We start from the raw sequence: 15,327 nt of genomic DNA, 5'->3' as shown, positions 1-15,327 counted from the left end.
CAGATTAACACACTATGGGTCCGCAGTAAAAAAAAAAAAAAAAGCTTTGGGGCTTTTACTGGCCTCCTGTGCATTGTCTATGTACACTGTAACCTCCCAGTATATATACAACACTATACATGAATTTCACCCATACCCAGTTGACAAGCTGGAACTACCTGTACATGTTTGCTGTATGTCCAATAAATAGCTACTGGCAATCAAAATGAAATATACAATTATTTAAAAATATGCACTAATGAAGGCAATATCACCTAAAAATAAAGTTTTTAAAGCTGGATTTTGATTTGGGTCCCATTATAAGACAGATCCTCAGCATGCTGTAATGATGCAGGACTTGCCATAAGGCCCCTAGTGTTTAAGTTAAGTAGAAACCAAATGACACCCTATGATTAGCTGTCACTGGTCCATGTGGCTCAAATCAAATCAGATCAGATCTTGATAAAGAAAAAGGCTCTGCTCACTTAGGTACAATAACAGATGTACTTAATCAAAAAGAACCACAGCTAGACCAAACTATCTAAACCACAACTAGATTTGACACAGATTAGATGAAAATACACAAATACCTTTGTTGATATTGTATTTTAGCAGTGCATATTCCTAAGCCAATTTGAATGAATTCAAACTGTGTATAACTTGTGCACAAAGAGTGAACTTTTTGAGCTCCTGTGGCTTTGAGCTTTAGGGGCTTCTCTATTAGCCTGGTTGGTAATCCAGCTGCTACTTTACATTTCACATACAGTCAATTATTTGTATGATGTTTGCTGTAGACTGTATGTGTAGCACACATCATGATTGCAAATTAAAAAGTTCTAAAAATGAAAAGGAAGATTAAAAAGATTGTGACACACACACACACACACACACACACACACACACACACATATATTCACACACAGTGTGCAGTGAAATGCTTAGTTACTATATCCAGACTGTGCATAGTGCATCTAATGAAATAGAGAAAAATGCAAAGATATATTTTTTAGAATAGAACAGAATTTAAAGAGCAAATTCAGGTGATAAAAAGTAGAAAAAGCAAGTATGTAGTCCTAAGGACTCAGTAGAATGTAAGAATTGAGTAAAAATTGAATGTAGAACATGGGATATGACAAACGCAGCAATATGGAGTTTGAAAGTGTGGTACAAAATGTGGATATTGATACTTCAAAAGCATAACACATATAGAGGTAAGAGTAATGTAAGTTTGCTCTGTGATGTTAGTATACACTGTTATCGTTGTCTCCTTTGTAAAAGTGGCTTGTAACATTTTTTTCTTAATCTCCCTATCTCCACTACAGATCTAATAGTTAATTGCCCCACTGGGCCTTACTATACGTTTAAAAAATAAAAAGTGGGCAAAATCTCACAGGACTCCTGTCAAAACAGCCATGTTTACTGCTTTTAAACTGGTTATTACGCACTGAAAACCTCCACAATGTGTTTACAGGTGTCATTAGTCTACCTGCATGGATTATTATTACAGGTGAAACATGTCAAAGTCGGATAAACTCCATTTTCCTCTGTTGTTGTCGCCTGGCTCCTGGCACCTGATTGGCCAAACAGATTTGTGATGGCGTCACGTCACTTCCTGCTCAGCGCTGCATGATGGCGGTGTCCATGGTGGCTCTGGCACATTGACTTGGCCTGGAAGTGTAAGGTTTACTCTCTGCCTAACCTAAAAGCCAGGACGTTTCTCTCTATATGACATTACCCGAAGACCTCGCCAGTGAACATTTAATGAGCTGAATGCAGGTAACCGGCTTCACGTGCTCACATAGGTCCGCACTGCTGACGTTAGCTGTTAGCTAAGGGTTTACGCAAGGTTACGGGACTGTGGTGTGAGTTTGCACATTACCTGCTGCTTTGGAGCCTGAGGTTTCCTGAAATATGACTTTAATTCATGTCTTCCTCCGTGTTTCAGATCATGGCGCTTCACAGACTGTCCTTCAGACTACGGCAAACGGTGAGGTCACTATTAGCAAGACGTTGAAGTGAGAAGCCGCAGACATAACCTGTGGACTGTACAATGACATAATCCCTTTTAAACATTTTGACCATGGGCAGCTGCTCTGTTTACAACGCAAGGGAGGAAATTATGTAACTGTGCATTAATTTACATGCCTGTCAATAAACCCTCTAAAGAAATCTAACCATGGGTAAGATAACTGGTGTAGTTATTTTCCAGGTTTGGTGTACAGTGTATCAAAATATACTGCCTCATAGGTTTAGGTAAACTCATTTGGTAACTATGTAAAAATGGTCAAAAGGAACATTAAGTAAATTGTTAGAAAGCTTCAATTATTAGTCCATTAATCAAGTAGTTTATCAACAGAAAAATAATTGAAAATGGTCTGCAGATTAATTGATAATGAAAATATAATGAATAATGACACTGTTGAGGTATTTATGTACTCATTTAAGACTCAGCATCTTTCTTTTGAACACTCGGTGCGTCCATTCAGTCCAAGAGGAGCTGCAGAAAGATTCACTTGTGTGATTTCAGTTTGAAATGCACTTTAAATTTATCATAAAACATGAGTTAAGCTTTTTCTGAAAATGCCTGTCAGATGACATGACGGATAAATGTAGATCACAGTACATGTTTACATTCAAGCCTTTTGATTTGGCTCAATTTAAGCTGAAGGCTTTTCATCAGTGTATTAAGGTATTGGATTAATTTGTTAGGTATTATATCTAAAAATATATTTTGTCACGTATTAACACACATTACTATTTGTTCTATTTGTGTTATATTTCTTGTCCCCCTGTATATATTTTGCTTTCAGTGTATGACTAAATATACCAAAAACACAATATACAGTACAGGCCAAAAGTTTGGACACACCTTCTCATTCAATGTGTTTCCTTTATTTTCATGATTATTTACATTTTAGATTCTCACTGAACGCATCAAAACTATGAATGAACACATGTGGAATTATGTACTTAACAAAAAAGTGTGAAATAACTGAAAACAGGTCTTATATTCTAGTTTCTTCAAAGTAGCCACCCTTTGCTGATTACTGCTTTGCACACTCTTGGCATTTTCTTGATGAGCTTCAAGAGGTAGTCACCTGAAATGGTTTTCCCACAGCTTTGAAGGAGTTCCCAGAGATGCTTAGCACTTGTTGGCCCTTTTGCCTTCACTCTGCGGTCCAGCTCACCCCAAACCATCTCGATTGGGTTCAGGTGTCACCAGCAAAGCACCCCCACACCATCACACCTCCTCCTCCATGCTTCATGGTGGGAACCAGGCATGTAGAATCCATCCGCTCACCTTTTCTGCGTCGCACAAAGACACGGCGGTTGGAACCAAAGATATAAAATTTGGACTCATCAGACCAAAGATTTCCACTGGTCTAATTACCATTCCTTGTGTTTCTTGGCCCAAACAAATCTCTTCTGCTTGTTGCCTCTCCTTAGCAGTGGTTTCCTAGCAGCTATTTGACCATGAAGGCCTGATTCGTGCAGTCGCCTCTTAACAGTTGTTCTAGAGATGTGTCTGCTGCTAGAACTCTGTGTGGCATTCATCTGGTCTCTAATCTGAGCTGCTGTTAACTTGCGATTTCTGAGGCTGGTGACTCGGATGAACTTATCCTCAGCAGCAGAGGTGACTCTTGGTCTTCCTTTCCTGGGGTGGTCCTCATGTGAGCCAGTTTCGTTGTAGCGCTTGATGGTTTTTGCAACTGCACTTGGGGACACATTCAAAGTTTTCGCAATTTTACGGACTGACTGACCTTCATTTCTTAAAGTAATGATGGCCACTCGTTTCTCTTTACTTAGCTGATTGGGTCTTGCCATAATATGAATTCTAACAGTTGTGTATCAACCTGACTTCTGCACAACACAACTGATGGTCCCAACCCCATTAATAAGGCAAGAAATTCCACTAATTAACCCTGACAAGGCACACCTGTTAAGTGAAAACCATTTCAGGTGACTACCTCATGAAGCTCATTGAGAGAACACCAAGGGTTTGCAGGGCTATCAAAAAAGCAAAGGGTGGCTACTTTGAGGAATCTAAAATACAAGACCTATTTAAGAGTTAAGAGTTAATTCACACACAAGTACATAATTCCACATGTGTTCATTCATAGTTTTGATGCCTTCAGTGAGAATCTACAATGTAAATAGTCATGAAAATAAAGAAAACGCATTGAATGAGAAGGTGTGTCCAAACTTTTGGCCTGTACTGTATATAAATTGTGAATAAGAATATTCCTTCCACTAAACTTTAACAGGTAACACATGTAAGGACCCTCCATACCAGTGGATGTGGGCAGCAGCAGGAGGCTGTGGCTGTAGTGTCAGAATCTGAGCCGTTCTCAGTTTTCAGAACGCAGGAGAATGATCCGGTGAGCAAAGTGTTCAGACAACTAATATCCTCACCATGGTGTGCTATGATTGGTGATCTGTGATTTTTAGCTGGTGAGCTCACTGTTTGTGTCTCTCCAGGCGTGTCAGTCTGAGAAACATATAGGACAGTATTACACTCTGCCCTCTGCACACATCCACACGCTGTTCCCTCGTGGCCTCCCCTGGCGTTATCAACAGCAGGTGGGTTCCTGTTTGTATCTCATGCACAATATATTTTTGTTTTAATGGGTCATGGATAATATTTTGTGACTTGGTAAAATGTCTACAATTAAGACATTTTTTCATGTATGGTTTTATAGGTGAAGGCGTTCAATGAAGCCTGTATAATGGTGAGGCAGCCAGCTCTGGAGGTCATCTCGTACCTGAAGAAAACAGACTACAGCAAACCTGCACAGCGATATTTATTCTGTATCCTTCAAAAATACACAGTTGCCACACACAGACAGAAAAAATGAACACACTCCTCTTGAAGACCCTGATTTGTTGACTATTGTTGACCTTATGAAGTTGTTCAGACGGGTTGCAGGGCAGTGGGAAGACGATGTCTCTCTGTCACGCACTCCACTTCTGCTACACACAGGGATGGCTGGTGCTGCATATTCCTGACGGTGAGACAACTACTGTCACACATAACAGATTGCTGACTGGTAACCAGAAAGTTTCAATAGTTAACCCTTCTACGTCTTCTCTGTGTGTGTGTTTTTTTTAAAATAACTATATACAGCCCACATCTGGGTGAAGAACTGTAAAGAGCTGCTGCCGTCATCCTATAACACCTCTCGCTTTGACCAGCCATTACAAGCTGCTGAATGGTTACGAAGCTTCAGGACCACCAATGAGAAATTCCTTTCAACGGTAACAATTTTTAGGCAGTTTAGTTCATGAACATCAGTCTCAGTTGATTTACATTTGCTGCAATTTTACAATATAAACTAAATGATTCTGAATATATGTATAAGACTTGTGGAGTTTTACAAGATTTGTCACATTATTAACAAGCGCTTAGGCATTAATGGGCATTAAATGAGCTGCCACTGTGTCTTCACAGCAGTTACTGATATATGTTAAGCAGTTAAACTGCTTGATACCACCTGAATCTACCCATGTGTAAAACTGTAAAAAGAAGGCGTTTGCACAGTAACAACAGAGCAGCATGATGAAGGAAAAGTCAGATATTTTATTGTAATCAGTACAAAGTCAGACCCTGCTCTGTTGTGTGTCAAAATGAAAATGGATGGAACAGGTTTGCCGTCAATATAAACACCTTTATCAAAATACTGTCTGCCTTGTAATAAGGTAAATAGTCACATTATAGAATAATCTGACAATGTTTGTTAAAGACGATCTAGGAAGTTAACTCTACTCAGGACTCACATGGCATTTCCCCCACAAAGCAACACAGTCTTAAACATGTTGACACACATGCAAGTAATGTGACTAGAAAGGAAACATTGAGCAGCTTAAAGATTCTCGTTTGAGATATTAATGGGTGTAATTATTGTCGTGGAACTAAAACATGTATAACTTCATATGAACCTCGATCCTTACTTCCCACATTTCCTCTGTGAGGAAAGAAACATTGGAAACCTGGTGCTCAAACTCAGATGAGAACCTAGTCCATATAGAACTGGTCAGTGAAACTGTGCTGTTTCTTTCCCAGATAAAGACAAAGCATCGTTATGTGTGGACAAAGAGAGAGTTCACTGAGGAGGGAAGTCTACTAGGACAGCTGGTGGATCAGGTGAGTCCCCTCACAGTGCAAACGAGTGGGAGCCTGGATGTCCTGCCTTCAGCTCTTTATTTTTCTGCTTTTGATATTTTTGTTCACTGGAGATGTGGTTTATCTCCTCCTTCAAGACATTTTTCATATTTCTATCTGTTACCTACTGGACTGATTTCCCCACAGGGATCATTAAAGTTTCATCTATTACCTTGCCTGTGCTTAGTGGTGATCAATATTCGATGAGCTGGGCATGGTGATGGATCAGCACAATATTTTTGTACCACACGTGTACAAAGGACTAAACGAGCAGCAGATTTATTCACTTTTTGTCATTTTGCTCAGCTGTTGTTGTTCATATCATTTGCTCTAAGATAAGGGAAACGTTGGGATATTAGTGCTGCTACAGTGAGTCTGACCTGGCAGTGAAGCTATTTCTAGGTGATTGCTTGTGTTACTGTGAGCTTGTTGTGGTTTATAAATGTGGTTAGATCTTATACTGATAACCAGCCATCTGACAGGACGTTACTTGACAAAATAGGTTAGACTGACAGATGTTGTATTTTCTTTCTCACTGAATCTGTTTCAGAGCTCCAGTTTTGGCATCTGTACTGAACAGTACAAGTACAATTGTGCTATTTGACCATAACCCAGTTGCTCAGATTTATTGTTACTACTGTTACTATTTCAGTCCTTAAGATTTCCCCTACATAATATATCAGGCTTTGATGGAGTTTCCTTTGCCGTAGGGTATATCTCGTGTGAAGAGCAGCAGTGATGTGGTGGGGGCGGTGATGAAGGAACTGAGGCTGCAAAGCGGGCAGCCGGAGTCAAGCTTCCGCCTGGCCGTGGCTGTGGATGGTGTCAATGCCCTGTGGGGAAGATCTACCATCAAGAAGGAGGATAAGAGCGCTGTGAGGAAACATATTCACAATCCTGTCATGCTCATACTAGTCTTAATGTCTCTGTTCCACTTTCCATTGACAGGAAGTCTTATGTGTGTCTCTCTCTCTCTCTCTCTCTCCCTCTCCCTCTCCCTCTCCCTCTCCCTCTCTCTCTCTCTCTCCCTCCCTCCTTCTCTCTCTCCCTCTCTCTCTCCCTCCCTCTCTCTCTCTCTCTCTCTCTCTCTCTCTCTCTCTCTCTCTCTCTCTCTCTCTCTCTCTCTCTCTCTCTCCATCATCAGGTGGATCCACATGAGCTCACTTTGGTTTATAACCTGAGGAAGATGATGAAGAACGACTGGGTGAGAAGAACACACTAAAGGCGTTGACCATAGCTACATGAGAATATTATGTTTCTTTTTTCTTTTTTTTCCTCATTAACACTCACTCTCCTGTCTCAGACTGGAGGCGCCATCATCGCCACTGTGTCTCAGACAGGGTCTCTCTACATTTCAAAATCTGCCTACTTGCCTCAAGAGCTGCTAGGAGAGGTATTGTACTTTTTTTTTTTTTTTTTTATCCATACCAATTGCCTTCAAGCTCTGACAGTAGATTAGTCTTTTGTTCTCTTTCCCTAAGTTTGGTTGTTAGTCAAGAAATTGCAATTATGACCTGAAGGCTGCATCACTTCAATCATCAGGGTCAGGGGCTAGTGCTTCTTTTTAGTCATAGACACAATACATTATATATATATATATAAATATATATATAAGTATCTCAACTTTTAACAGCTAGTATATCCAGTAATATTACCAGAAAACAAATTGCATATAACATAATAAGATGAGTCTCACCCTTTGTTTCACATATGTGGGCCTTCCCTCTCTATGAAGTGCGCTATTTTATATAGCGGAGAAGCATATAAGAAAAGCCTTGTGGAACAGAAACTTGACCAGAATTAATTCTCGAATGTGTTTCCATCCTGTCTGGTTTGTTCAGTTTGTTTTGTTGCTGAAAGCTGTACCTGTTGCCAGTGTTGTGTCGTCATGTTGTCGTAGTGGATTATAATATTATTTATTGCAGTCGTATTTATCTGATGTCTGCTGCATGTCAAAAGATCAATTTCCTAATGGACAAGTAAATCCATCATCGTCACCCACCTCTTCCATTTATGCTGGACAATGATTGAACTATAAAACTCAAAGTAGGGTCGTATACCAGAACTCGTCTCACCAAATAAAAAAATGTTGATGTTATAATTGGACAAAATGAATAATTTAGACCTCTCTTCATGACCAGCGACCATGTGGGCTTATCTTGAACTTGTCTTTTTTAATGGGTTTATACACATCTAAAAATATGCATTACTTATTTCTTCCCACTGTGCATCTGAATTATATAAATACTGATATCTGTTTTTGTTTGAATATTATGACAGGGCTTGTGTTGCGTACGGACTTTCTTGTGATCATGCAAATGAAACTGACCTTGCTTGTGATCATGTTGCATCTCTGAACTTGCTAATTCAACCAATGATGGATTCGTCTGTCAAACACACCTGAAGACGACAGCTTTGATTTCCTGTATTTTGACTTCCTGTCTGTTCTGCTCATCAGAGGGGTTTTGACACCATGGACCCGTTTGTCCCAATGTCTGTGTCCAACTACAGCGAGAAGGAGTTTGAGAGCTGTTACCTTTATTATATGGACCGCCAGTGGCTGCAGCATCCACAGAGTAAATGATAATCATGTTGATGCTTTGCTATTACATATTAATGGCATGCAAATGATGTTGTTTTACTAACTTGGATTTTTTTTTTTCCATCAGGCCGAACAGAAGAGGGGAAGAAAGAACTCATTTTCTTGAGCAACAGAAATCCAACGATGTTGGAAAGGATTTGTGCCTTCCTGTGAAGTCACAGACAGACTCAAACCACACACATACAAACACAAACATCACACAAACAATATCACTGTCCTGGAAATACATAAACATACAAACGTCCATGTCTATAATGTGTAAATTATGATGCATGTGTGTTACTTTGATAATAAAATGTTGAACAAAGTAAAGAAGTACTGTCTGTTTAATTATGAAAAGAAATTTAGTTGGAATCCACTGGGAAGAACTCTTTTTTTCTTCTGAGAGTGGTACTGTTTATGAAATTCAAAATGCAATCTTTAATTGCAAAATAGATGGAATATATTAATCCCAAAGAGAAATTGCACAGTCACAGCAGCCAATTCAAAAAAATCTAAAATGGATGTACATACAGAAACAAGACAATTGTAAAAGTGTAAATTACATCAAATAATTAAATAGACTAATTTAAATCATGTGACCATGTGAAACTGAAGTCTTATTTTTGAACACAGTGGTGTAATGGCCATTTATTTTTCTGCAAATGACACTGTTTGGAAACTAGAAGGAAAATTGCAGCAGAGATGGAGCAAAGCTGTGATAAGATAACTTATTTAAATATTTCCCAAAGCCAGTTTTATTTAAGCAGCTCAATTGGATCAAAAACATTTGTAAACATCAGAATAGTCCAAAAAGTCAATAAAGTATATATATATTTTTTTCTATGACCTATTTGTAGGTACGGCGCCACCTGGCTGCAGGGACAGATTGTTGCATGGGTGTTCACGTGACAGTTTACAAAATCACATGACTGCTGCCAGAAGTCCATTTCCTCGCCGCAACAAACTTAACGGGGAAGCGGTCTCCGGTATGGCAGACCGGACGAACGTGAGGTGACGGTGGAGTGTAGATATTTGAATTACCTCACAGGGCATGCCAGAGTTTCTGTCAGGCCCCTCTGAGGTGAGTTAATCTGCTGTGAAGTGCTCTGAAAGACAATGAAATGTGTGTGTGTCAGCTAAATAAACACAGCAGCTGGGTCATTGTTAATTTGTGTTTTGCTGTTTGACGCAGATTTAACCCGTGTTTAGTTCAATGTCACCTGGATCTACTTTGTTTCCAGATAAAATGGCGCTGTCGTTGCCAGTAGCTGTGCTTTTGGCTCTTGTTTTCCTCACAGCACAAGTGACCCTCTCAACAGGTAACACAACACAATACTATTACTATGACTTTCTTCACCAGTTCAGTGTGTGACAGAAAAATAACAATACCCTCTTCTCCTCCCAGAAAGCAATAAATGTGTTGCCAGAAACTTTGGCCATGACTCAGTGGTGTGTGAGTGTAATTCAACATACTGTGACAGTGTTGGGTCCGTAACCCTGCCTCCACTGGGTCAGTACTCCTCCTACCTGAGCAGCATGGCGGGCAGCAGACTACAGCGAGGCCAGGGTCAGGTCCAGGTGAACAGCACGGAGGCAGGTGAGTGATGCAGTGCGCTTTTACTGTGCTGTCAGTGGCGTTGGAGCAGGTACAGAGTATCTCTCCTGTTTATGTGTCTCTGTCAGGCCTCAGGTTGACTATCGTTCACTACCAGAAGTACCAGAAGATCAGGGGATTTGGAGGAGCTATGACAGACGCAGCAGCCATCAACATCCTGTCCCTGTCTGCTGGTGCACAGGACCAGCTGCTACGACAGTATTTCTCCAGTGAAGGTACACTAGACAGGCAAACGTATGTGGCCACTTATTTCCACTGGTAGCTGCCTGTAATACCACGGTAATGCACCAGAGAAGCGTGATGTTCATGTTCTTCCCAGGTATATTCAGGAATTAGATACAAAATGTATTATTCTTGCTTGTGCATTTTTCATATATGAACATGTAGAAATCAGTGTTTGACACAAAGCAACAACTCAACATAACTTACAACATAAATTACATTTCGCACAGTGTCTATATGTAGCTTATTCGGGTGACACATCATCATCATCATCATAATCATTATAAGAATCCACATTGTCCAGTATAAGCAACAATCGATCGTTATTAGGGCAATATTGTTTACAACATTATCATGGTTTCAGTAACGCTTTTTTTTTTTTAACATATCACCATAATGTATGAAGAATCACTTAGAAAATATTCAAACTAATGTTCAGAGTAATGAGCTGTTCCACTGTTTTCTCCCTTTTCATGAGACCAAACTCTCATGAAAATGTGTAGAACAAAAGCTTCAATATCCAATTCTGGGTAAGATTTTATTTTAAACCTCCCTACTTAGCATAAGCTCTATAGAATAATATAAATGGTTTGTAAGACACTATAATGTCGTTGTAAGCAGATATAAAGTGTGTTAATGTACAGTAATTACCTACAATAATGATTTAAAACATTTCACGTCATTACTGTTTCTGTAGCCTCCATTAACGGCGGCCCACAGGAGGCGTTATAGTTGTTGACAAATGCAACACTTACATCGGCTTACAACTATATTACAAAGTGATAATATCCATTAATGAACTTATTGTTATAATTGCTAAATAGTGGGGGTTAAAGTAAAGTTTAAAACAGAAATATGTTTTTATGAATTATAAAACACACACAGCAACATACTGTATCTGTGTACAGAAACAAAAGGACACCCATATTGATCACCCAGCCTTATTTGTTACTGCTGCTGTGTCTCTGGCAGGTATCGGCTACAGCGTGGTGCGAGTCCCCATGGCCAGCTGTGACTTCTCCACCCGTCTGTACACCTACGCTGACACACCTGGAGACTACAACCTGGACAACTTCACTCTGGCCCATGAAGACATCAACATGAAGGTTTCTTTCTCTTACTTTGTCTCACACACATGCGTCTATCAGTCCTTCCACTCTCATCTCACCTCTGCTTCTTCTCCTCAGATCCCTCTCCTGCAGCGTGCTCAGGCCTTGTCTCCTCACCCCCTGTCCCTGCTGGCTAGCGCCTGGAGCGCCCCCGCCTGGATGAAAACTAATGGTGCACTGATAGGAAAGGGCTTCCTGAATGGCCATCCTGGTGGCAAAGAGCATAAAACATGGGCTCAGTACTATATCAGGTGACATATGGCATTGCCTTAATGTGATGTCACACATTGGTAATGTTTGATACAAGGGAAATTTATTCTGATGGTTGCTTTAATCTTTCCTCTCAGATTCCTTGAGGAATATGCTAAATATAACTTGACCTTCTGGGCTTTGACCACAGGGAACGAGCCCTCTGCAGGACAGTTGACAAACTACAGGTCTCTCCTCAATTCATTTTGCAACTGAATTTAATACGAAACAGTATTAACCATCCTCATGGCTTCACAACAGACTGAGAAGTGTCTTTGTCTCACTGCAGTTTCCAGGCTCTGGGCTTCACGCCTGAGGAGCAGCGGGACTGGGTGGCTCTGGACCTGGGCCCTGCTCTGCATGCTTCATCATACCCACACACTCACATCCTCATACTGGATGACAACCGCCTGCTGCTGCCTCACTGGGCCAAAGTGGTGAGTCCAAGGACAGAAGTAGTGGGAGAGGCCATACTAAACTTTATTATACCTGGGGCTACACTGGTGTTGCAGAAAACAAATCAGAACTCTTCAGTAAAGAATTCATATAACAGCAGAACTTGATAAAAGATAACATCTTAAGATCATAACTACTTTATGTTCAACAAAGTATAGAGGATTTAAGGTAAGGTAACAGTGTTTGAATGCTGGGGGAAATGTAAAATAAGTGTTGTTAGCTACCATTCACTCTGCGGTGACACAGCTGTGGGAATAAAGGAGCCTTTACATCTTCCTGTCCCACATCTTTGGGATCGAAATCGTTGTCAGAAGGAAATAATCTAGGGAGGAAACATCCTAAACCATTCCACAAGAGACGGGACAAAAGATTAAACAAGGCTCTGTCTACAAAACAGATGTCTACAGAGTTTGCCAAGTTAAATTTAAGGCTTTTTTTCAAACCGTTTTATTACCGCACAATTTAATACCTCGTTTCACAGTCATACCACCCAAAGGATGAAAGTATGACGGAAAACCAGTAGGAGCAATTCAGCCTAAGATTATTTATTATTATACCACTGAACTTCCCAGCGGTATATAACAATAATTCCTAATGATATAATCAGTTATATTAATGCGACCTGGATAAAAAGGATAAATTTAATTTAAGCTTTTGCCAAAATCCGCTCTTGCTCATTATGAGATGATAAGCTTCCTAGCTACTGCAGCTAGCAGTAGTGATAGTGTTTGCTGCAGCTCCAATGGTGCTGACTGAAACATAAAATGTATTTTTTTAAAAAGCATCCCGCATGAATAATCCACAGTTGAAACAAACTCACTTTTAGTTTATTGGTCTGTAAAGGTGATAGCCCACAATAAGATGCAAATATGTTTTCAACTAATATTACTGTCTACAGAAGTGAAGAGAAAATATGTAGGATTGTTGTAAATGAAATGTAGGAGTTTTTAATAACTTATGAGACCTTTTTAAGACTTTTCAATAAATAAATGGTGAATGGGCTGCACTTACATAATGCTTTTCTAGTCTTTGAGACCACTCAAAGGGCTTTACAGTACATGTCACCACCATTTGCACACACATACTGTACATCACGCCTATATACTGAAGTATCTTGCCCAAGGACACTTCAACATTCTGACCTTGTGATTAGCGGACAACCTCCTGAGCCACAACCCATATCATTAAAAAGGACATTGGTGCCCTTTTTTGCCTGCGTTAGATGTGGAAATTTAGTTTTCACTCAAGCCTTTTCCTTCCCTTGTCCCTGCAGGTCCTAAATGATGTTCATGCAGGAAGGTATATTCACGGTGTGGCAGTTCACTGGTACATGGACCGCCTTGTCCCAGCTGGGATAAGCCTGGGAGTCACGCATCATCTCTATCCGGAGTATTACCTGTTTGGCACGGAGGCCTGTGCTGGGTGGAGCCCACTAGACAGAGGGGTGAAGCTGGGGAGCTGGGACAGGGCTGAACAGTACGCACATGACATTATAGAGGTATGATCATCTTATCTTATGCATGAGGGTTCTGCTTGTTCAGTCAGATCCACGGTAACAGATGTGAGATTTGACAAGCTGTGAGTTGTTCCAGAAAGGTGAGTCACCTACCCTGATGCTGCAGTGCAGGTTTACAAGTTGCACTCTGCTGCACATACTCTTCAGAAACTGCCTGCAGGCCATCAAAGCAAGCTGGAACTGGTGTCTTGTTTCTTCTGTATTCTCAAAGGAAATTGGACTCCATCCATTCTATCCATTTTGCACGGGTGCATTCAGCCTCTAGACGTCTTGAGAATCAGGAGGGATTTGTTTATGTAGATGCGATGTCCTTGTCACATATAAACAAAACACCAGGCTTCAGTCTGATGGATTAATTTAAACAGAACAACACATCTCACTTCAAAGTTACACAGCACAGACTAGATACTAAGCTGTGGCTGTTTTCTCCATGGCAGGACTTAAATCACTATGTGGTTGGCTGGACTGACTGGAACCTGGCATTGGACCAGACTGGTGGACCAAACTGGGTTAAAAACTTTGTGGACAGTCCTGTTATAGTGGACGCAAAGCGCGACATCTTCTACAAGCAGCCATCTTTCTATAGCATGGCCCATTTCAGGTAGTACATGATGTTTGTTCACACTGTATGTCGTGTTTCACCTGTTCCGTCGTCACAAGGTGTCAGTCCAAGGAGAACCACATAAATCTCCTTTTTACACAGTAAATTCCTGTGGGAGGGGTCTCGGAGAGTGGGGGTGTCTGCCAGTCGGAAAACAAACCTGGAATACACCGCCTTCGTCAGACCAGATGGCTCAGTAGTGCTCATCGTGCTCAACAGGTACTTTACTTTAAATCTGTTTGAATATGTGTAAGCGATAATGGATTGTGCTGAACTGTGGGTGCATGTTTGTTTTGTAGGTCATCATCAGTGATCCAGTTTGAAGTCTGGGATCCGGCTGTGGGCTACATCACCTCCACTGCTCCGGCTCATTCATTGCTCACACTTGCTTGGAACACACACTGACCATAAATGCGAGGGTATAGGTATATTTCTACCACCTGCCCTGCTTTTCAGCATAGCACAGATTGATTTCGTTGGTCACTTAAAATAACATTGACTCATTTAACAGGCAGCCAAAATCTTAATATGCCTTTTCTTGTGCACCAGTTCTTATCAGGGATGGTACCTGGAAGCAATGAATGTATCAACTCACCAGAATTACCTATGCTCAAGTGTGCCTTGTGATTTCCAGCTAATAAGACGCTTTGTGTCCTCACCATGTCAAATCTCAGAAGAAATCATATAAATAATGTACAGAGCTTGTATATGCCTTCTTTTGTTGCTATTTAATTTTTTGAATTTTAAATAAACCACACATTCTTCTAAAATATCCCATGTCACATGTCTAATGTTTTATGTATCTTTTGGTGCAGAGGATATAAGATGATGTGTAT

General features: G+C 40.5%; 2 protein-coding genes across 2 annotated transcripts; both read left to right on the top strand.

Annotated features, from left to right (window-relative positions):
- The first annotated feature begins 1,585 nt into the window (after positions 1 to 1,585).
- Positions 1,586 to 9,056, top strand: dap3 (death associated protein 3). The gene is made up of 13 exons (XM_056379840.1): positions 1,586 to 1,755; positions 1,925 to 1,966; positions 4,245 to 4,358; positions 4,459 to 4,560; positions 4,680 to 4,788; positions 4,896 to 4,988; positions 5,105 to 5,235; positions 6,041 to 6,121; positions 6,850 to 7,014; positions 7,284 to 7,343; positions 7,443 to 7,532; positions 8,598 to 8,715; positions 8,809 to 9,056. The coding sequence occupies exons 1-13, from the start codon at positions 1,750 to 1,752 to the stop codon at positions 8,892 to 8,894; spliced, it is 1,197 nt and encodes a 398-aa protein (XP_056235815.1). The 5' UTR covers positions 1,586 to 1,749; the 3' UTR covers positions 8,895 to 9,056.
- Positions 9,057 to 9,645: 589 nt separating this feature from the next.
- On the top strand, positions 9,646 to 15,263 carry gba (glucosidase, beta, acid). Its single transcript, XM_056379839.1, has 12 exons — positions 9,646 to 9,804; positions 9,965 to 10,042; positions 10,129 to 10,320; positions 10,407 to 10,553; positions 11,533 to 11,666; positions 11,748 to 11,920; positions 12,017 to 12,106; positions 12,208 to 12,355; positions 13,648 to 13,872; positions 14,328 to 14,491; positions 14,594 to 14,710; positions 14,791 to 15,263. The coding sequence occupies exons 2-12, from the start codon at positions 9,970 to 9,972 to the stop codon at positions 14,894 to 14,896; spliced, it is 1,569 nt and encodes a 522-aa protein (XP_056235814.1). The 5' UTR covers positions 9,646 to 9,804; positions 9,965 to 9,969; the 3' UTR covers positions 14,897 to 15,263.
- Positions 15,264 to 15,327: the final 64 nt, after the last annotated feature.

Source organism: Seriola aureovittata, chromosome 7 (genome assembly GCF_021018895.1).
Source record: "Seriola aureovittata isolate HTS-2021-v1 ecotype China chromosome 7, ASM2101889v1, whole genome shotgun sequence".
Lineage (NCBI taxonomy): Eukaryota > Metazoa > Chordata > Actinopteri > Carangiformes > Carangidae > Seriola > Seriola aureovittata.
The sequence above is the reverse complement of the archived record's forward strand: the minus strand, read 5'-3'. Positions and strand labels throughout refer to the sequence as shown.